Source organism: Cupressus sempervirens, chromosome 2 (assembly GCF_028749045.1).
Source record: "Cupressus sempervirens isolate cs-2001-9-10 chromosome 2, ASM2874904v1, whole genome shotgun sequence".
Lineage (NCBI taxonomy): Eukaryota > Viridiplantae > Streptophyta > Pinopsida > Cupressales > Cupressaceae > Cupressus > Cupressus sempervirens.
The window spans coordinates 122,208,394-122,231,885 of record NC_143119.1 but is presented as its reverse complement, the minus strand read 5'-3'; the positions used below and the strand labels follow the sequence as shown (position 1 = coordinate 122,231,885).

General features: G+C 34.3%; 1 protein-coding gene across 3 annotated transcripts in view; it reads left to right on the top strand.

Moving 5' to 3' along the window:
* Nucleotides 1-22,333, top strand: part of LOC149571317 (uncharacterized) — a 31,006-nt gene extending 8,673 nt beyond the window's left edge. The window contains exons 3-6 of one of the 3 annotated variants that reach the window (XM_089812869.1): nt 3,357-3,656; nt 20,939-21,100; nt 21,615-21,698; nt 21,960-22,333. In XM_089812869.1, coding sequence (XP_089668995.1) covers nt 3,357-3,656; nt 20,939-21,100; nt 21,615-21,698; nt 21,960-22,067 — 654 coding nt within the window. In that variant the 3' untranslated portion in view covers nt 22,068-22,333. The remainder of the gene's footprint in view (nt 1-3,356; nt 3,657-20,938; nt 21,101-21,614; nt 21,699-21,959) is intronic. The other 2 variants (XM_089812872.1, XM_089812871.1) reach the window with 2 other exon arrangements.
* Nucleotides 22,334-23,492: the final 1,159 nt, after the last annotated feature.

Here is a 23,492-nt window from a genome sequence, read left to right as displayed (position 1 = left end):
ATGATTACTACAAGTTGCATGATATCAGAACAAGTACAAAATGCCACATGTAGTGAAGGGAAGCCTTTAATCATCCCCAAAGGCAAACTCCTCATCATTGAAATTACTGAACTCATCATCATCAAGCTCCTCCAAACTAGCACCAACCAGCCCTAAATTTAAAGTTGTAGCATCTTCATCAATTTGTGGTGGCTCCTCTTGCTCTACATCCCATTGTGCTACTAGACTCTCTTTTTTAACACGTGTCTTGTGCTCAATGAGACACAAAACAGTATGTACAACCACAAGCTTCTTTGCTCTCCTATAGGTAAGTGTGTTCCTCTTAAGAGATTGGATGATTCTATAAGTAGACCAATTTCTCTTAGCAACTAAAAAACTAGAAACTTGAGATAACAATGATTGCCCAGAATGGTTGTCTTTGATTTTTGTCCATGATAGTTTCACCACAAAAACTGGGTACTTTTATGCCATAGTTCGTATATCCAATGTAGTCACATTAGAATATCCCCTAAGAGTGGCAAGTTTTGTCTTCTCAATGCAAATCACACCAATAGTATTAGGTTCATACATCTTATCAATGCACTTGAAGAACCATGCCTTCACCTCATCACCCTAAGCCTTCACCTCATCATCCTAAATCGATGTAGTTCTACTAGGCCTAGCCATGTACCACTTAGGATTGTTGAGCTTGTCCCATTTGTGCTAAATGATTGGCTGAATGTACTCATTGTAGAATGCCAAAGTGGGTACTCTCGCACAAAAGCCCTCATTTGGTCTAGCATAAAACCAATGCACTCATACCTCTTTCCAAGGGGTAGTCACATCCCCATCCCTATATCTGATGACTTGGAAACTTGGAACAATGATAGAGATTATGTATTTTGCATCACTTCAAAATACATCACTCTTCACTATATCTTTCACCCTTCTCCCATGCTTTGTCTTGGTCTCGACTTATCAATTCCTATTTGTATTCATAATTATGAGTTACAAGCCTCTTGCAACTCAATCATTCTCTACAAGTGAATGGAATAGAATGCATAGCTGATCTTCACTAGTTTCAAGAACTCCTTCATGAAGCTCCTGAAGAGTGCATGTGAAGTATGGTGGGTGCAGATAAACAATTGCACATCTATCACATTGTTGACCACTCCTATAATCCAGTCAATCTTTCCCATGTCCTTAATGGCCTCTCTAAGTACCTCAAACTAAAAGGCAACATCGTTGCAATGCTGTGTACAATTAACTACCCTAAGAAAGTATGGGCCCTCTATACATGTAACTATGATGTTGATGAGTGGATGATTGCTAATGTTTGTCCATCCATCCATAACTGTGTTGTATCCAGGCTCCACCCAACATGCCTTCATCTTCTCCATCAAAACATTTATCTTAGAATAGTTCTTATACAAGATCATTGTCCTCAATTTTTGCTACCTAGTGGCACATATGATGACCCTCTTGTCACGATCGATATCATCTTTTTATAATAAGGAGATCGGACTAATGAAATGGGATGCCATTGGTAAAGAAGAATTTTCCATTGGCATCCTTCAACTACACATTGAATAATTCAGCTATGGGATTACTTTGCAACTTTCGTTTTCCTTTACCATCCCATGATTGGGCTACGAAATTATGAGTGGGCAATGGTCTTGACATGGATCTTGTTCTTTGATGCAATGTATGATTAGAAGCATGTGGTTGGCTATGCAGAATCTGTATATTACAAGACAAAATAGCAGGCATTGCAATTGCATTGCATTAGGAACACTCCAAAGCTTGTTGATCTCAATTGTATATTTGATATTTGTAGATTGATCAAAACACTTATGCGAGAACACACTATTTTATTGAATAAAGAGGAAGTGCACATTTAGTCTAAGAACGTTGCCAAACCATTCTACACCACACATGTTGCTTAATTTCCTTGTGCCACCACCTATCCTTGTATTCATGTTGCAAAAAACCTACTATCTGCTCAAAAAATCTCTTCATGTTCGTGTAGATTCTTCTTTTTCTTCTTCTTGCTCCTTGTCAAGCTTCTTTCACCTGAACTCACTCAACCTATCTCTTTTCACTCCTTCAATCACTCTTTTCTCTTTGTTCTTGAAAAAAATAAAAAATAAATTGTTAGTAAAAGTGAGTATTCGAGGGGGTTTAGTAGGCTTGGAGGGAATGGATGGGACTCACCTCAAACTAGGGTTCAACTCTATCCCGAAGAAAGAAATTGAAAAAAAGAAATATAAAAAAATATCCTTTTCAGATGTTGGGAGACTAGAAACTCCCAGAAGTCGCGAAGACGTCATGGCAGTGGTGGTTGGAGGTCTCACCCTGTCTCTACATCTTAGGGACATTCTGATATTTGAAACTTAGGGATCTAGGGAGGGTGGGGAATGCGCCCCCAGGTTAGAGGGGTGATTGATGAAATGAATATCATATCATTAGATGGGCCATTGGTCAATGAATTACCATTGTAAATTCAGCACCCTTTTCTTTGCTTTTAAACTTGCAGATTTCTAAAATTTGTTTAATTTATTTTAAAAAATTTATTTGTAATTTAATATTCCAATATTCAAGTTTTTATTGCTGTCCCTGCCCACATAAGCTGACTCTGATTTTCAAAAACATAGAGAACCACTACTGTTATCTTTTTATGGCTTGGTGATGGGGCTGGAGTTTATGGGAGTGTCAAATTAGTGATGATGACTGATGACACAACATGATAGATAACAAGGGTTGTCATTCATTCCAAACTGACTGTGTATTGGTTGTGGATTATTTAAGATGCATGTATGGGTATTTCACACATGTGGCTATTATCGTGGGTACACATACTAGTAGGAGGATCTCTAGCAAATCCTGAAAAATAGAGACACATTACTGTGATAAACCTTCATGGAAAAGCAAACAATTTCATGATCAAAAACATGTTAAGTTCTAGAAATTCCTTCAAGATGACACAGGCAGAAATCAGCATGGAAAAATCAATTTGGATTGCTTCTATATCATTACAGCACTTCATTATATTATAAAATATTCAAGGATACAGTAACCCTACTATATCAAAAATTTCCTCTACAACTCATTTTGCTCATTAGTCCTTCCTCTTTTTAAACTGCAGACTGACATAACTGATATGAGGGGTGGAAGTTTGTAATATTTTCGCGTGGGTACTATTGTTTACAGACAATATTTGGACATGGCTTAAGTAAGACATAGAATGGCTGAAAATGGTAGCTACCTGGATAGAATCATTTTTAGATGTTAGAAAGAAAATATGGTCCGACTTAATTTGTACATTTTCTCATGTGTTTCAATTATTTTCTCTTTTCATCGTTATGGTTTTGTGGCAGGTTGACCTTTGTGGCCATGCAACTTTAGCATCTGCCCATTTCCTCTTCTCCTCCAGTCTCGTGAATCGCAATTTGGTGCTCTTTCACACAAGGTCCGGGGAGCTAACTGCTCTGAAAATTGAAGAGTTTAATAGAGAAGGCAAATCATTTGGAAGCAAGACAGAGAGATTTGCTATAGAACTGAATTTTCCACAGATTTCAGTGTTTGATTGTGATTCTTCAGACATTCCATTGCTGTCCAATAGCCTCAAGGGACTTGAAGTGAAATGTGTTAAGAAGACAACAAGCAATGATTTGTTTGTAAGCATCCTTCCTTTCTAATCCATTTTCTTCCCAAAGAAGTAGTTACGCGTTCTCTTATGTGCATGACAAATGATGTTAAAACTGCCCATTCTTTTGTCTTGTTCTAGATGTTTCAACTTTCAATAGCTTAAGCAAGGAAATTGAGAAATTCAGTCTCTAAGTATTTACATCATTTTTAGTCCATCATAATTTTGCCCTACAAAACTAATTGTTTTTTATGATGACATTCATATGACTTGTCCTCTGTAGCTAGAATATATAATTGACTAATTCGTTGGGGAGTAAAGGCCTGCTAGGGCTAATAACAACCCCCATTCCATTTTAAAAGACTTTTGCCTTTGATGAGTTTGCCTTTTCTCATAAACAGTCTTATTCTCCAGACTTTCTTCTTCTAAAGGTTTATCTGATAATATAATAGGCCCAAGGGTACTACCTGATCAACTAATTTTCTTAATTTTTTTGGTGCCTTTTATAACAGTAGTATAACCAGGTTACAGGTTGTCGTTTTAGCTTAAATAGTAATAGCAGAATGTTCTATGCTGATAGAATATATTTAAGAAGCTAACATGAAAATGCTAGTTTACTTTACACGAGGTGCTACTTAGATCTTATATGCTACTTCACTTATCCTTGCTAATATCAATGTATGATCCACAATATCCCAAAGGTATATTGATCCGTTTTCCATTTGAAAGAGAGCTAATTGGTTGTACTCTTACATATACATTATCTGCTAGAAAAATATCTACGTCTTCCTGTTTGTTCTCTGGTGCATTCACACGTGCTCAATGATTGGTGCTTCCATTTTGTGTACTGGCAGCTAGACTTCCTTGTGTGGGGTGTACAACTTTCAGCTTGCACATCACCCACTTCTGAAAATTGAATATGGAGTTGTTCAAGAGTGTTACATTTCTTTTGGTTTTCCTAGTGTGAAATCTTATATGTATTCCACTGAGTTCCAAGGAATGTATTTGGTATCTTTCTATTCTAATTCTGAGAAAGGGATGAGTATGGTATGATATACCCACTACTTCCTCAAGAGATGTATATGGACTCCATATGTGTGAGGCAGATTGTAGTGTTAGGGACATGTGGTATTCTTGTACTCCAATGCTAGAGAATAATTTTGTTGAGATGACTTTGGACTCTGCAAAAACATCTGTGTGTTTCAATCTAAGTCACAGGATATGCTGAATCTCATCCATGAAATTCAAGTTTCAGCAAATTTTTACCCTTTCTTAACTTCATCGGAATTTTTATAATCTTTAATATAATATTATTTTATTTTAAAATAATATTGAGTTATTTAGTTTAATTCTTTAGAAATGTCAAACTATTTTGACAATTTTATGGATATATTAATTGTATATAAAAATAAATAAATTTGTATTAGTCAAATTTAATGTCGATTTTTTTTCCCAAATTTTTACCCTCGTCGAACTTGAATTCGAACCTTGTGACTTAGTTTGCAATAGTTCGTTGTCATGTTGCGCTAATTTACCATGAATTCAATAAGTTGCATTGCAGGAAAACTCTTCTTTGTAGTGTTTAGCACCATATCTTGGCAGACCATGAGTAGTACAAACTTCTAAGCACTAGACAAGATTTTAATACTACTCTGGTGTCTCATGAATCCTATTATCATGAAATACAATCTTGTATGAGTGAGTGTTAATCCAAAAGGAGGTATGTGGTATGTTCTCCTTTTCTGGATGTCTCCTTAAGTGATGTGTGGGGATGCCTTATAGACGAGAGTGAGTTGTTTATAAAGAACATTTATGTCTAATGACTATTCGGTGTTGAGGAACATGATGAAATCTATTTGAAAGCATATCGTAGGATATAGACTTGTGTGAAAATTTATTTGATACCATTGCTAATTTATGTAGGACACCCACAATGAGATTTTGAAGCTCATTTTGTTACATCCCAATTTTTGACCTAATTTAAAATGTTCATATAGCCATTGAGGTTTACATGAAGTCAGTTGACAGTTTAGTTTGTTATAATCTTGCGAAATGGTAAGATGGTTAGTCGTTATAATTTCATATGAAGATAACATGCTGAGTTGATTAATTATCACGAATTCATGAAATTGAAAAGGCGGTTAACTGTTATGATTAATTATGATTAATAACTTGTTTTGGTAATATGATTTAACTTCAAAGAATTTCCTTGTAAGAAGCACATTGAAGGGATGGAAGCATTGTCAGAAAAGAATTAGGCACAGGAGCATCACCATCACTGGGCAAATGGGTATGAATTGTGAATCACCTTGGTTGAGGACCTAGTGACTTGAACATCAGGATACAATCGATGGAACCACATGAGCTATAAAATAAACAATTTAAAACATTAATTAACTTAATTAAAATATAATTTGTACCTCAAAGGTTTTGAATGATCTTTCACCATATTATTTTAATAAATGTTCACCAACAACAATATATATCTATGTATGTATACAGATATAAATATAAAGTGACACCACAATATTATTTTCTTTATAATATAATGATGCCACCTCACCAATATATCTACATGCATGTAGATAGATATAAACCATAATATTTTTCAAATTATAACCTTCAAATCTTCTTCCATCCTTTTTATTCTTTTTCTTGTTTAAAACCAATTGAACACTTGGCACATTTATTTGGTGTCCAAGAGCCAATACATTTCCTTTATGTTACAGCTTCTTGGAATCCAAGGAGTCACATTACTCATTATATATTTTGAAGTTGAAGGAGATGGAAGGCAGCATTTTATTCTTATTTTTCGTACAACACCTGACTACCTTGTTCTTGCATACGACTTCTGTGATCATTACCTTTTTATTTAAGAAGTCCAGAGAGAGGCGGAGGAGATATATATTATTTACCAAGCCCCGACTTCTATCTTGTTTCAAGCCCCTGACTTTCCTCTCATTCCCGATTCCCTTTCTCATTCCCGACTTCCATTTACACTTGATATTTTGCAAATGTCAATTCGAAATCACTGCCTCCGTGGCATTGCCAACCCTTTCTGCCTTGTAATGGTCTTCTTTGTAGAAGACATGATACATCTGTACACTGGACTTTGCACCTAAAGAACATTTGTGGAGGGGCTGAATCATAGCGGCCAGCTAGGCGCATATTTTTTCCAGATTGTCACAAGTTATGTAATCAATCATGTTCCAAGCATAGCTGTATACTTATCATTTGCTACTGGTTTCCGATTTCCATAACAGCTAAACTATAGTTATAATCATTGGATAGAACCTCTTGACAAAGAGTTATTTAAGATGCAATAAAATCATGATTTATATATACAATTTGGAAATCAGAATCAATGATATTTCTACTAGTTTTAAAGAACATATTCTTTCAAGTCACAGTTTGTGATAAGCTGGAAACATATAATATTCTTTTATCAGTTAAGGATCAATAGAAAAGTAGGTTGCTCTAAGATTCAAACACCTAGGACTCACCCGGCTGTATAGCCAAGGAAAAGGGTGAAGAGGTGAGAGAAAGGAATTTGCAATAACATGAAACAAAATCAGATGTGACATAATATTGTTTATCATTTTTAAAAGGAATCATTTAATAGCTCATGCATGATCATGTTTACTGTATTCTCCTACTGTCAAGTCGAGTGGTGTGATTAGATGCCAGGATGCTCATTGGTTGACAAGGTGTTCCATGTTCTATTCCGGGTAGGGAGGGTCTTTCTTGTTAGAGATTGTGTGGGGATAAGTTATGGTCCAAGGTTGTGTGGTTAAGCCCCTGACAATGTTTTCCCTCTCTACAAGATGTCGGATGCGCATCAAATAAAGATAAGTTGAGCAATTCAAACAATTATCGGTAATAGGTATTTTTACTTTTATGATGTATATTCAAGTAGAAGGTAATATTAATTGAGTTGTATCATCGTTACAGTTATTTCTTTAAATGAAAGCAACTCTTATTGTCAATATAATTGGCAACTAGTTAGATCGGTTGATCTTCTAATTGAACGTGGAATATATTCATTTGTGAGAGATAGATTTATCTGATAGATTGTTATTTCAGTCTTTCATTTATAAGAATAATGATTATGAGCATATCTTCTAATCTTATGTCATTGCCACAATTAAGCAATCAGAAGGGAAGGAATGATACAATGGTATTGATGCGCCAAATGATACATTGGTATCTGATGCCCTGAATGATCCAATGGTAATTGACGCCCTAAATGATACAGTAGTATTTAAAGCCCTAAATGATACAGTGGTATCTCATTTCCTAAATGATCCAATAGTAATTGATGCCCTAAATGATACAGTGCTATTTGAAGCCCTAAATGATATAGTGGTAATTGATGCCCTAATTGATACAGTGGTATGTGATGCCCTAAATGATATGGTGGTATTTGATGGTAATCGTCATTTGATTTTAATAGAGTGGTATTTGATGGTAATCGTCAATTGATCCTAAGTGATATTTGTGGACTAATTTGGGTGATTGTAGAAGCATCCCTACATTGATCTTCAGTTCAAATTCCATGGTATGTAGATTTTAATTTCCATAGTAAATTTATTGATGGTGTTTTCAGTTTTTAATTATGAAATTTCATGTAATTGACTTTAACTGTTAATCTCATTCACATGAATGTAACTGATATAATTGTGTTCTGATGAAAGTGAAGTAATAATTGTATTTTTTTTGATATGTTAGTTGTTAGTTTAGACCTAAGAATAAGTGGATGTTACACATTTGAACAAAGGTGAGATAGATTGATAAATTCCATATGCTTAGCCCTTAGAAAACTATGAAATTTCTTGTGTATGCATAAGGCATAACATTGCAACTTGAAGTTTAGTACTTTGAACTATTGCAAGTATGGATTTGCTCTTGATAGAGTTATTGATACACATTAAATTGTCAAGAAGATAAATTGTGCTATTTTGACACTAGTATATGCACTATAATGTAAAACAACTAAGTTATTTTCAAGCTTGCAGGTAATGCTAAAAGCAGTGCTTGATTGTGGAACTTAGTCCTCTTCAATTGTCAAGGTCCATCCACCCACAGTATATTCTCATAGAATGGCCTTTTCTTGTGGGGGGTGTTATAAGATTATTAATGGACTCGTAATGTCTACTTGAATGTGGAAGTATTTATCAATGATTAGGATATGTAGTCTCATACGATTGCCATTTCTCCATGTTGGAATGTCTAAAAATGGACAAATGGACTTGTAGTGGCTGCTTCTATGAAAAATACAAGGATGAAGATCCAAACATTGCTTTGAAACACATGATTGGTGCTTGCACTAGCTACATATGTTTGTAGTGTGATCTGTACCTTTCGTAGATTTGTTGAATTGTGCACTTTTCTTGTTGATGTGTGGAATGTGATTGTAATGTACACTTTAAGGCTTTTGAGATCCCTAATTATGTTTTTTGAGTCTATTAGAAAGCTGCTAATTTTCTTGTCTAACGTATTCTAATGCCCTGTGTTGTCGCGCAAGACATTAACATAATAGGTGAGTCAAAATCTCCTATTGTAGTTGCAACACCGATTTCATTAATGCACTCTAAGGCTTGCCTTGATACAACATGACAACCAATACACACACATGAAGGAATAAATAGGTCGTGATACAAGTTCACCAACTTTGATTGGATGTAGAATCACACTACCATAACTTAAATGTGAAAAGAAAAAGCATATGGTGCGTTGACACATCCTACAACTCTCAAACAATAGAACCAACCACCTATAGGGAAGTACAACAATTGAGATGTTAGTTTACTCACACCTTAGGTAGAGTGTAAAGAAGGTGAATATCTCACATAGTACTCAAAATATGATGCAAAGTTAAGAACAAGGAAAGCAAGGAAGATGCCTAGGAGTAACCTCTTTCAATTTTTTTTTGCAAAAACTATTGGAAGTACTCATTTCCAAGGGTTGTCCCTTTTCTTAGTTAGGGTCGCTTGAGAGATCCTAATTGGTAAAATAGGTGATCTAAGATAGTGAACTAATCAAAATGTGGTTCTAAGGGTCTTGGAAGCTTTGAAATAGTTCATTGAGTTTCTTGAAGGCTCCTTACCACAACACTTGTTTTGAGTTGCCCCATGTAAAACATGAAAACCATGAATTTGAGGGCAAAAAGTCCAAGACAAGGAAGGACTAGGCTTGAACAAGACTTAACCTTCCTAGACACTAAACATGGCATAACTACCTTGATAAAAGTGTTGTCCTAATTTGGGTTTCACCAATGAATTGACATGTTTAGAAACCACAAACACTTGAAGTCATTTTAACCCTTTAAGCATTAATATACAAGAAAGTAGGCTTCTTATCAACAAACAATGAAAGAACGTACACTCAATCTAAAATATATAGGTGAGCATAGTTTTCATTTTTTAATTGAAAAGCACTTAAACTGACATCCTTGGATAGCCCACCATAATCATAAAATTCTTTTCAAGTATAAAAGCAAACTAGAGCTGAGCATCATAGGTTTAGGACTAATTAAAACATGCTTCCATCCACACAAGAAGATGTGCAAAATCAATAAAATTAAAGCAATAGAATCATGACAATAAAAGGATCTCATCCCAAATGTGGATGTACCATAATTAGAGAGTTCAATAATGTACAGAGACTTATTTAATACAAATGTTGCAATATCCCATGTTACTATTTTTAAAGAAAACTAGAGCTGAACATCATAGATTTAGGACTATGTAGAACATGCTATCACCCACATAAGATGATGAGAAAAATCTATCAAATCAAACCTATAGAATTGTTACAATAAAAAGGCTCTCATCAAATATATGGATAGACCATAATTAGAGAGTTCAATAATGTTCAAAGACGTACTTTATACCAATGTTGCAATATCCCATATAACAATGTGTGGAAGAAATTAATAAAGAAGAGGTACAAGTATCACGATTTTGCAAGAGTCCAACACACTATCCAAATTGACTAAACATGTCGAACCTTAGGCCAACTGCTTTAAACTAGGAAACAATTACTGAGTTACAAACACAATAAGCACAACAAGGATATATTGCAACAGACATGCCAATCACGTGCATACAATGAGTACCAAATACATATATGAAGGTTTCACAACACCATTAGTGCATAAATGGAGAATTCACATCACTCATCAAATGCAAATTCTGATGCAATAATAGGAAGAGGGTCCTAGATGGAAACTAAGGAGTGTCAATACTTTGACATGATGCCCATATAGGTTGTGGAGTAGTATTCTTATCTACAGTTAGGGTTGTTTCCAAGATTAACTAGTTGTGAAATGTCCTATACTTCCAATCCCATGAGCCCTCTTAAGGCATTTGGTGCATGGTGTAGGTTAGTCTTGATTATGTAAACTGTACGATCCACATCCTTTTTACTATTTAAGTTGTTTAAACCCTTACTTGACTTAGTCTGCAAGTTCCTTTTAAACCTTGACAAACAATGGAGGCTGCTATTGCTTTATTGTATACCTCAATCCTAAGTGCTCAACACACCAAAAGTACAATTTGTTCTTGACACATAAATCAATACAGATAATCATGGCATTAGGTCTCAATGATTTGTGCAAGCTAGGTCTATGGAGGACAAACCAAAAGAAACCAAGAGATTTGTTTGTAAAGTTTCTGCAATTACTGTGTTGATCAAACTTAGATAATACCTTCTATTGTGCTTGCTGAAGATGATCTTCCTCAGTTTTGACTTGTATAAAGAGATGTCAATAATACATTTACTATTCTGAAATGTTTTACTTCTGCAAGTATTCGTATAAGGCAGACTTGTTTAAAGGAGCAGATTGTATGTTCTTTGTGTGCCCTTTAACTACAACCACACCCTATTAAATATAGTAACCAAGGGGCATGTCCTTACAAAGGACATGTCCCTTCCAAAGTTGGCCTTGAATGTTCTCTCAAAACCGGCAACTTTCCAAGGAGAATTTTAGTTTAAGACCTAAACTAACCAAGGAGACTAGTTAGTCATAAACCATGTTGTCCAAGAGAAATGCTGATACCTATCAAGTAGAGAAGACAAATATATAATGACTTAAGAAGGGATCTTATGCAAGAACAGATCAGTACAATCTATAATCAGACCAATATGATTTAAAGTTACAAAATTGACACTCCCTCTTAACTTGATGATCATAACAAGAGATATTATATCTAGCAACATCAATTAAGATGAACAAGCAAAGATTGATACTTTATATCTATCTGAATCTTCTTAGCATGTGGTATCATTGAACACATGATACAATATCATATGTGATATGACTTATCACTTATACTAGTGATAACAGTATTTATGGAATGCAACATACAGGATAAAATCCGGAGAATTGATTAAATTTTTCCTTAATCGAAGTTGTGACTCATAGGTACTGGTAGGCCTACATCACAACATGATCCTGAGTTAAGATCTACCAATTCACAAGATAAACTCTAGAGAAAGATTAAATTCTTCCTTTATCCAAGTTGTGACTTATAGGCATAGTATTGTCTATATCACAATGTGATTTTAAACTCATCTAGATCTGATAGTAGTTCTCTACTGTTCAGCACAGTATTTAAGAAATTGTCATTTCTCATAATGTCTTTTATAACAGTGTTCATTATCTCAGAGATCGTCATGTCTTAAATAATGAATACAAATGGCGGAGCCCATAACAGTCAATAGCTTGACAACAGTCAATAGCTTGACAATAAAATTATCTTAATAATAATTTAAAGAATACAAATGTATTACAATTCAACCATACGAAGTCTTTTCTTGAAGTGATCTATCTTCACGAGAGAGAGAGGTTTGGTAAGAATATCTGCAATGCAAATGTATTCTAATTTTATAGTATTCCTATCTACCATATCTCTTACATAATGGTAAGGAATTTCAATATGCTTGGACCTGTCATAAATTCACAAAAAGTTTGATGGAACTTTGATTATCGCAATGAATAATCGTAGGATTCATGGCTTGACCAAATAGTCCCACAAGTAACTTTCTAAGCCAAACTGCTTCCCAAGAGGCCATTGCTATTGCAATGTATTTGGCTTCTATGGAACTTTGTGCTACTGATGATTGCTTTCTTCATATCCATGATATCATCATTGAGCCTAAACTGAAACAACATCCTGAAGTGCTTTTCTTGTCAGTAACGCTTCCAGCCCAATTTGAGTCTGTGTACCCATGAAGGTCCAATTCAACTTTCTCATACCTGAGCCCAAGGTTAAGAATGCCTTGTAAGTATCTCATGATGTGTTTGACTACAACTAGGTGAATCTCCTTTGCCTCACACAGAAACTGACTTAAGGCATTAACAGCATAGCAAATATTAGGTCTTGTATTTACCAAGTACATAAGGGACCCAATCATCTGTCTGTAAAGAGTAGAATCTATGGAAGGTGATTTTGCTGCCGCTTCCTTAAGTTTATGTAGATTGGTCTCCATTGGAGAAGACATAGGCCTGCAGTTCCACATTCCAAATCTCTTCAAGATGTCTAATGTATACTTTCCTTGATTAAGTATGCATAATGTTGTCAAAATTCTGCCATACTTCCAGCCCTAGGAAGTAATGAAGGAGTCTTAAATCTTTCATCTCAAATTCTCTAATTAGATCTTTCTTGCATTGATCTATGAGATGATCATCACCTGTTATTAGTAAGTCATCAACATACAGTATCAAAATTACCATATCATCTTTATCCCTTTTATAGTATAGATTGGATCAACTTCATTCTTGGAGAATTCTAAGTCAGTGAGATACTTATCAATTCTTTCATACCAAGCCCTTGGAGCCTGTTTAAGCCCACTGAGAACTTTCTTGAGCCTGCAAACAAAAACTTTAGGGTTATGAGTTTCAAATCCTTGAAGTTGCTCCAAATATACCTCTTTTGTAATCTTTCCATTCATAAATGTTATTTTTACATCTATTTGATGTACTTTCCATCCCTTCAATGTTGCAATAGCTAGGACTAATCTGACAAAGGTGTATCTGGCAACAGGAGCAAATGTTTCTTCATAATCAATCCACTCTTTCTGAGAGAATCCCCTGGCTACAAATCAGCCTTTATATTTTTCAATGCTACTGTCAACAATATGCTTGATTTTAAGTATCCACTTAGAAGAAACAATGGATTTTCCTTCAGGTCTTGGAACAATTTCCCAAACCTCATTCTTCATAATGGATTGTTATTCTTCCATCATGGCATCCTTCCAAGCTGTATGTTTAATAACAACTAAAACATTGGTTGGTTCTGATTTAAACAAATCACTCATGTTTGCTGCATAACTAGAAAATCTTTTGGGTCTTTTGCTTTCCCTAAAGGTTCCAGATGGTGTAGTGAAGTTTTGTGCTTCTTCTACTGTCTTAATGGCCCAAAGTGGTCTTTTCTTTGAATTTTGAGTTTCCTCAAGATTGAGATTATGAAATTCATCTTCAATTTCTTCAATGTTCTCCCTCTGAAACTGAGATTCAGTATTTTCTTCAAAACTAGGTAAGGGAGACGGATCTCTAGAACTTAGGGCTCTTTTGAATACTAAATCTTCTTAAAATATTACATCTCTACTAAGTTCAATATTTTTCTCACTAGGTATGAAAATCCTATATGCTTTAGATGTTTCACTATACCCAACAAAAATACCTTTCCTCCCAGAGGGTTCTAACTTAGTTCTCTTTTATTTTAGAATATGTATATATATTGGGCACCCAAAAATCCTAAGATGACATATATTAGGTTTAACCTTAGTAAAGACTTCTTCAGGAGTTTTATCTCTAAGGTAAGAGTGAGGACTTATATTTTGAATATAGACAACAGTACAATAGGCTTCTGCCCAAAGATAATATTCTAGATTTAGATCAAATATCATAGCTCTTGTAGATTCTATAATTGTTCTATTCTTCTTTTCTGCTACCCCATTTTGTTGTGGATTATAAGGAACAGTGTACTCCCTCTTAATTTATGTTTCTTTACAAAACGTTTTAAACAAATCTAAGGTATATTCCCCTCCATTATCAGTCCTAAGAGTTTTAATTTTGTGTCTTGATAAGTTTTTTAGTTAAGGTTTTGAATTCTTTAAATCTCTTAAGGATTTCTTCTGATTCTTTACACTTTAAGAAGTACATCCATGTTTTCCTAGAGAAGTCATCTATAAAAAGTATATAGTACCAGAATCCTCCAAGAGGAGGAACAGACATAGGTCCACATAAATTTGAGTGGATTAATTCCAAAACATTGTTAGTTTTTAACTTTTTATAGTGCTATTACACAATGGACTTTTGGTGTTCTTACCCAGAGTGCATCCATTGCATATACTTGAGTGATCTTTATTCAACTTAGGTAAACCAATTACCATCTTTTCCATAGTTGATAAGGTTTTGAAATTTAGATGACCTAACCTTTTATGCCATATTTTGTTTATATCAGCAGCTTCATGAATTAATGCTTGAATAGGTCGACTAGGTTTTGTATTTAATTCCTACAAGTATCCCTTTCTTTGACCAATCAACTTTGATTTCTTAAATGAAGAGTTCTTAGACCAGTTTAATACTTTACCGTCCATGAATGCAACATTATGTCCATTATCTTCAAGTGTTGTAACAAAGATTAGGTTCATTTTTATTCCTGGTACATAGAGTACTCCTTTGAGATATAGAACACTACTCAACTTTAGTTTCAAGGTGTAATTTCCAATTCCTTTGACGGAATGTGCTGAATTATCACCGATGGTGACTTCGCCATCTTCTTCTAATATAGAGTTTAGTGCTTCTTTGTATCCTATAATATGTCGAGATGATCCACTATCAATCACCCATGCCTTACTTGAGACTTCATTCAATAGTGTCGAATACAATACACGATTCTCAGGATCATAGTTCTCTTCTTTCCTGGTAATGTTGGTATAGTTTACTTGTTGCTTAGAATTCTCAGGGCAATGCGATCTATAGTGTCCAAATTTTTCACATTTTATTTTGGATAGATCTTTTTTAGATTTGTTATTCTTTTGATTACCCTTTTTCTTCTTGAAACACTTCTTCTTACCTTTATAGGAATTTGTATTGAGAACATGAAGTTCATCTTCAGTTTTCAACTTTCCCCCTTTCTTAAGTTTTCTAGATTCTTCGTGAAGACAATCTCCCTTAAGTCTATTGAAGTCAGGAAGATTGTCTCTAGCACTTACTCCTTATGCGGACATTTCCCACGAATCTGGTAGCCCATCTATAGTCATCAATGTTAGTTCCTTGTCATCAATTATGGTTCCTATACTTGCAAGTTCATCTCTTAGATTGGGAACCCTTAGGAAGTAAGAATTCATCGATTCTCCTTTCTTTATCTGTATATGATTTAGTTTCCTTTTTAGTGCGAGGACTCTAATTGCATTGTTGACCTCATATGCATTTAATAATGCATTCATCATATTAAATGATGTTTGATGTTTCATTAGCATGGGTACTATTTCGTTTTTCACTCCATCTAATATGATCTGCATGGCTTTTCTATTTCCTTTACTCCAGATAGTTTTATTAGGTTCAACAACAAGTTGTTTGGATGCTGAATCAACAAATTGGTTTAGATCATTTTTTTCAAGAATCATCATGATTTTGAATTTCCAAGCATTGAAGTGTTCTTTCCCATCAAGTCTATCCTCAGGTCTGATTGTGCATGCCATTGAAGATAGAAGAATGATGCTAGATATATTAAGTCTGATTGTTTAATTTGCAAAGCCTAGGTTCGACTACCAGAGCTCTAATACCATATAAAGTTTCTACAAATTCTGTGTTGATCAAACTCAGATAATACCTTCTATTGTGCTTGTTGAAGATGATCTTCCTTAGTTCTGACTTTTATAAAGAGATGTCAATAATATATTTATTATTCTGAAATGTTTTATTTTTGCAAGCTAAGTCACAGGGTTCGCCGAATTTTCGGCATCAAATTCGAAATTTGGCGAACCCATAAAATATGAATAAAATTCGCTCAAATTCGTGAAAAAATCGTATGGCCGCAAGTTTGTTGCCGTTTTGCAGAAAAGATATGTTATTGCCGCGCTTTGCAGGATATTGCCCTTCGTTTGTTGAAAAACGCATGAAACTAAAAGATGGTTAGGGCAATAAAACTATTACGACAATGAAGATGCATGCATTAGATCATATTTAAGATTCTGAAGCATGTGATTAGCGTTCACGTCATCCAAAGGGTGAACACTAAAACCATTTCGTTCAACCTTATCGTTCCTGCGCTCAATCTTGCCCAGCTCTCGACGGCCATCCACGCTTTGTTTTAATTATTTTCGTTTTATGTTTAGGTTTCAATCTCCCGGCGGCCATCTCCAAGGTAAGTTTATATCGATTTTCATTTTATGTTTTAGGTTTAAGTTTATAAAAAAAATTTAAGTCTTTTGTAATAGTAAAAATATTATTGTATTTTTTAACATTTTATAACTTTATTAAATATATGCTAATTTTATATATTTATTAGGAAGACATTTATATTTATCATATACATTTTATTTATTTTTATTAGAAAAACATTAATGTTTTGTATATAAATTTATGATTACTAATATATATATATATATATATATATATATATATATATATATATTTAATGATTATTAACATTTTTATTATTTTATTAGTAAAGATGGTTAATTTCTTCGAATGAAACTCATAAACATTCAATAATAAATGATGTATACATTTGTTTTGGAAAATTATATAAGACAAACTTAATGTCGAATTTTTTTCGATTTTCTTGCCTTATCGAATTTCATCCGAACTCCATTGTCGTCGAATTCGAACTCAAACTCGAACCTTGTGACTTAGTTTGCAAGTATTCGTATAGGGAAGACTTGCGTAAAGAAGCAGACTGTATGTTCTTTGTGTGTCCTTTAACTACAACCACACCCTATTAAATATAGTAACCAAGAGGCATGTCCTGACAAAGGACATGTCCCTTCCAAAGTCAGCCTTGAATGTTCTCTCAAAATCGGCGACTTTCCAAGGAGAATTTTAATTTAATACCTAAACTAACCAAGGAGATTAGTTAGTCATAAACCATGTTGTCCAAGAGAGATGCAAATACCTATCAAGTAGAGAAGCCAAATATATAATGACTTAAGAAGGGATCTTATGCAAGAACAAATCAGTACGATTTGTAATTAGACCAATATGATTTAAAGTTATAGAATTAACATTGTTTACTTAAATAATCTAAGAACTAATTTTGAACATGCAATGGAATAGAAGAACAAACGTTCAAGTCATAATCTAAAACTTAGAGATGCGGATGTAGGTATGAGAACCTGATATGTGGATACATGATTTTTTGGAGGTTTTGGATGCGTTTGGGTACGTTTGTATATGTGTGTGTGTATGTATATATATACAAAAATAATGTAAGAAATATACAGATTAAAAGCATTGGATAGTATGATACTTCATCATTGATCAATGCCAAATGCCAAAGATAAATATTAAATGCCAATTGATAGTTGACAAATGATATGTTTAACAATGAACGACCTCATCTAGGGTCGTTTTAGGGTTTTGTGGAAAAATTTAACTTCAAAGCACATGTATTTAGTGAAACGTCACTATTTTAAAGTTTTTAATTGATTTTTTCAATGTGTTGGGCGTCCAGTTGTATCTAGATGCGGCTAGGTGTATTTGTTCTCCCTGTACGTGCATCTGGATGCGCATGGATGCACATTTGAATGCACCCATCCAAATGCTCCAACATCCCCATCTCACACCATAACACATCAACATCTGAATACTTGGGTAGGATGCACACACTCGATAACAAAGCTTAATTCCTTGAAGAAACTTTAATTTATGCAAAATTTATTTTAAAAATTTATCAAATGAATTTGTTTATGTTGGAGAGATGTTTTCTATTAGATTTGAATTAAAAAATAGTACAATATCTCATCATCGTGCAAATACAACTATAGTTAAATTTTGTGCCCAATTTCTTTCATGACATTTACTAAAGACAATTGAGCTTTCTCTCTTTATTTGAGGTAATGCATTGTGGTAAGTCATGGAAATTTTCATCACCTTGTTGAAGAACAAATTTTCTACCTTTTACACACCACTTTTCTATTTGCAAGGAATGAGATATGCCATCTTTGAAAGTCTGCCAACAACCAAAAAAGTTTAGTCGTTACCTCTTTGTTTTTGTATCAATCCAAGAAGAAAGTCCATGGACAAGTTTTGGTAAGGTTTGTTTAGCATACGAGGAGGTTTGTACATAGTATGAAAAATCGCCAGACTCGCCACAAACTTGTGAGTCCAATGGCAAGCCGAGTTGACTCTCCATGGACTTGCAAGCCAAATCTAGGTGAGTCACTACCTTTGGACTCGTGAGTCTAAGGCATAGAGTCACATGAGTCAGACATTAGGACTCCATGCCCAATCTTCTAACAAAATGTTTTTTTTAAAACCTTTTTCATTCATTTGCTGCTTTCTCTTGGTCATAACAAGGTTTAGGTTGTGGACAAGTTGAACAATCAATATCAAATTGGCAAAATACATCCAGGTTTTTCGTTTTTATGTAAAACTATGCTTTTTTTTCTTTTGCCATGTCCTTTCCCAAGTCTTGTTTGAGTCTACGTCCAATTTTTTGGTTTGTCACGTCTGAGTTTTTCAACTATGGTTTGTTCAACATAGTGTTTTGTACTACTCCCATAGCAATTTGTTATGTTTTGCATCACTCTACAACCTAACACACACTAACACAAATTAGGCTAGTGATTCTTTCCAACTTATAGGTGCCAAAGTGGCCTATTTTAAGTAATCTGTAAATGAGCCATTTCTCCAGCCCATGCCTCTATTGCATGCCTTCATGCATATATAAAATTTGGATTCGCCACATCCAAATCCTTCAGTCATTCCTTACCCTATGATTTAATAATTATTGTGGACAACAAAGTATACCTCCTACTTAAGATATTTGCAACTTGATTTATCTTGCTAAAATACTACGCTTCAATACAAAGGAAGAACATTGCAAATTTGCAAGTACTCTACACATCTCATATGTATTTAGTTCAGGTTGGTTTGGCTGTTTATATACTCAGAGCTGAACCTATTGTGGTTCCACTAGCGTCATAATCAATTTGAAATATGTTGCTAAACTCCAAGAGTCTTCATACAATCTCCTTAGTCACCTTCTTCTTCATGAGTATAAGACTCTTGGCTGTAATAACAATTCAGTCAAAGCCTCCTTTTCATATTCAATGAATTAATGGTGCACATATACTACTAATGTTACTTATGAATTTCTTATATAAGCTTATCAATAAATGAAAAACTTTGGATTTTGTTGCACTTTATGGTACTAGTCAATCAACTATTTCTCCCATTTTCTCTAGGTTCATCCTCCCCTTCACTTGTCTTCAGATATAAGCCCCAAGTTCAAAAACTCTCTTTGCATAAAACTACATTTCTTTAGGTTTATATACAATTTTTTCAATTGCATGAGATCCTACTACAATCGTGCAAAATGTTTTGCCGTTGTCTTCCTAAATTCCAATATATGGTTTAAATACACAATCACAAACTTATGGAGAGGAAAGTAACTCAACCTTTATAACTCATTAGACTCGTCAATGTTCTCGGGACATTCAGCATCACCATCTACTCATGTGTGCTATTGTTTGCAGTATAAATTCTTTGCTTTGAGGACTACATGGTAAGCCTCTTCTACGAAATTCATAAATTAAATAAACCTTTTTAATTTTTAATAACATACTTGGAGGCCTTAGTGTCACACTTTTATGATCAACTGCAATGTGGAGTCCATAGAACTTTGTGTACTATTTAATAAATGTTCCTCTTTTGCACAATTTTTGGAGCTTCTTGAACAAATCCACTCCGTTATTTTACAAAATGAACTTTCCCTTTCAGCTTCTTGATCACTTGGTCTGAATTTGTAATCTTTCTCTTTTCCTTCATACCATGTTCATTTTCGAGAATATCACACCACCATGAATCTTGTACCTTCACCTTTAGGTTTGTGCATCTGACTTTCCTGGGGCTTAGAGACTTTAGCATCATTTATTCAATATATTTAGAAACGAGAACAAGATACTTAAGGTACAAGCAACATGAATACAGCTCTGTTTCATGCATATTTTAGATAATTTTTAATGATTAATACAAATGCAGTTGTCTCAGGCAATGTGTATGCTTGTAGCATGATTATTCAATGTTTTCATAGCAAGAATATTAATTATTGTGGTGGTCGATGTTATCTGTTTTTGAAGATTGAACTTGCTTCAGGAGAACAAGTTGAAAGCCTACAGCCTCAATTTGATGAAATTCATAAATGCAGTGGCAGAGGGGTCATTGTAACAGGACTTGCTCCTCAGCAATCTGGATTTGACTTTTACTCACGTTTTTTCTGTCCAAAATGTGGCATTAATGAGGTAGGGAAACTGTCTTTTAAGGTGAATGGGCTGTTGTTCTTAAACAAATGTCTGTTGATTTGAAACTTAGTTAATTGTATGGCACTAATTAAAAATCTTCTGAAAGGAAAATTTATGTTGAACTTCAATTCTTATTGCAAGTGTTTTTATAATCCCTTATTTGATGAACAACTGAAAAAGAAAATTATGATGGATACAATTGTTACCATTTGATCCTTAGCATAGATTTTGAATAAAAAATGCTTATTCATTGATTAGATGATGAAATGATGTGAAAAAGGAAAACAATCCCCAACAGTTGATTAAAATTTAAAATAAATATTCTGTTAGCTTCAAGAGATCTTGATTTTACTTTAATCCTTAGAATAGGGTTAGTTTATTCTCATAACAAACTCTTGTATTTATGTGATAAATATCTCACTCGTCAGCTTTCGGCTCGAGAATTTACTCAATTGATTCCTTTTCTTTTCTCTTGGAATCTTATCTGTGTATTACATTGTTTGCCACTTTCCAGGACCCTGTTTGTGGAAGTGCCCACTGTGCATTGGGACCTTATTGGGCCACAAAGCTTGGGAAAACTCACTTAGTTGCTTACCAGGTAAATTGTACATTTCATGACAGGTTTAAATAGGAGTTGAACATGTGGAGGATGCTTTCAACGGGTTAAAAATTATAACTATATAGTAATATACATATAATTATATACCAATCACTCTTTTATTTCTGTTTGATTTATTTTTATTCATATGCATTTTTGGCTATACATGAGAGTGTATTTATGTCGCCTTTTCATTGGATGCATCAAATATCTTGTAATTTGGGTGGTTATCTGAATTTACCCAATCCTTCTATGAATCAGGCATCAAAGAGGGGTGGGAAGTTGGTGCTTCAAGTGGTACAGGATAAAAATCGTATACTTTTACAGGGCGAAGCTGTTAAAGTCATGTCAGGCATTCTTACTGCTTAGCTCAAGGACATATGAGAGTGCAAAGATGATAAATATCATTATAATATGGCTAACTATTGGGGCATAATTATTGTTGTAAAGTCATCAATATACACTGATTGCTGGGGAATTACCTGTCACTTCACAAAATATTTAAGATGTTCATAAAAGTTTTCTTTTCTATTTCAAAACTGCTACAGTTAACAGTTTTGATATACTTGCTGTAAACGTTCCCATCCCAAGTTGGGTGGTTAAAAGTCTATTTCACTTCCAAAATATTAATTAAACTTGACTGGCAAGACAGTAGAGAACACAGACATACTAGCACACTACCACAATGGCTTGAATATGCAAGCACATTCAAGTATTTTCAGCCTTGGTTGTTGCTAGTAGAGAATGATGACTTTTTCCATCTACAATTTCTGTCCTTTCTTTTGGCTTAGCTTAAGAACAATGACCAACAAAAAAGACATGACCATAAATGTACTGACATAGTGACCAAAAATTTAGTTTGTAAGCATGTCAAGATCATCTTAGCATAATTACACCTATAATAAACACGATCATCCAACTCCTCTCTATCACTTCAACTGAAAGACTGTTATGCCAACCTAATGAAGCTAATATATTACAGAAAAAAATTGGCGAACCATTAGCAATCTCAAGACTCAATATTGCAGGAAGCACTTGATTTCCATTTCATTGAGCAACATTTTTTATCTGCATGCTGTTGGATTAATCACCCTCCAGTGCTTGCTCGATTGTGGGATACAAGGAGGTTTGTTTTACTTAGTCATGTCTGTTGTTACACAATCACCTAAATCCTTCTTGTTGCTCCACTTCCAGTTTCTCTAGCAAGGATCCAATAGAAGATAGCTTTCATTGATTATTTTGAAGAGCTTATAATGGGTTTGTTTGACTACCCTCATAGCATTTGTTATTGATCTCGATTTCATGAAATGCATCTTTGATGCAGTGTTTAATAAAAATATTTCCTCAACTTATAACCATCTCCTGCCAATGTTTTGCTACTTAACAAAGGTCTTCTCACATTTGGAAAATGAATGTGCAACTGAAAAGGGCTGGTAGATTAGAAGCAGAATGCCCTGGCATGCACATGGGAGGCTTTAATTTCAAGTTCTAGCTTTTCCATGCAAATGACATAGTATTAAACCTATAAAGCTAGGATTACCAAGCACCAAGTGTGTCGAGTGGGATGCAGGAGGTGGGTGGGGAAGTGGGCTTACAAAAGTAGGGGAGTACTGGAAGATAGTGTGCCATATTACAAACTTGATAAGAGACAATATTTGCAAAAGGCTAGAAGCTTAGTTGTAGGGCATCCACCATTGATGTGATTGGTTCTAGGATGGTGTTGTAGCTAGACCATGCAAATTTACAAGAGTTGAAGTCTATGTAAGGATTGAAACATCTGTATAAGCCTTAATC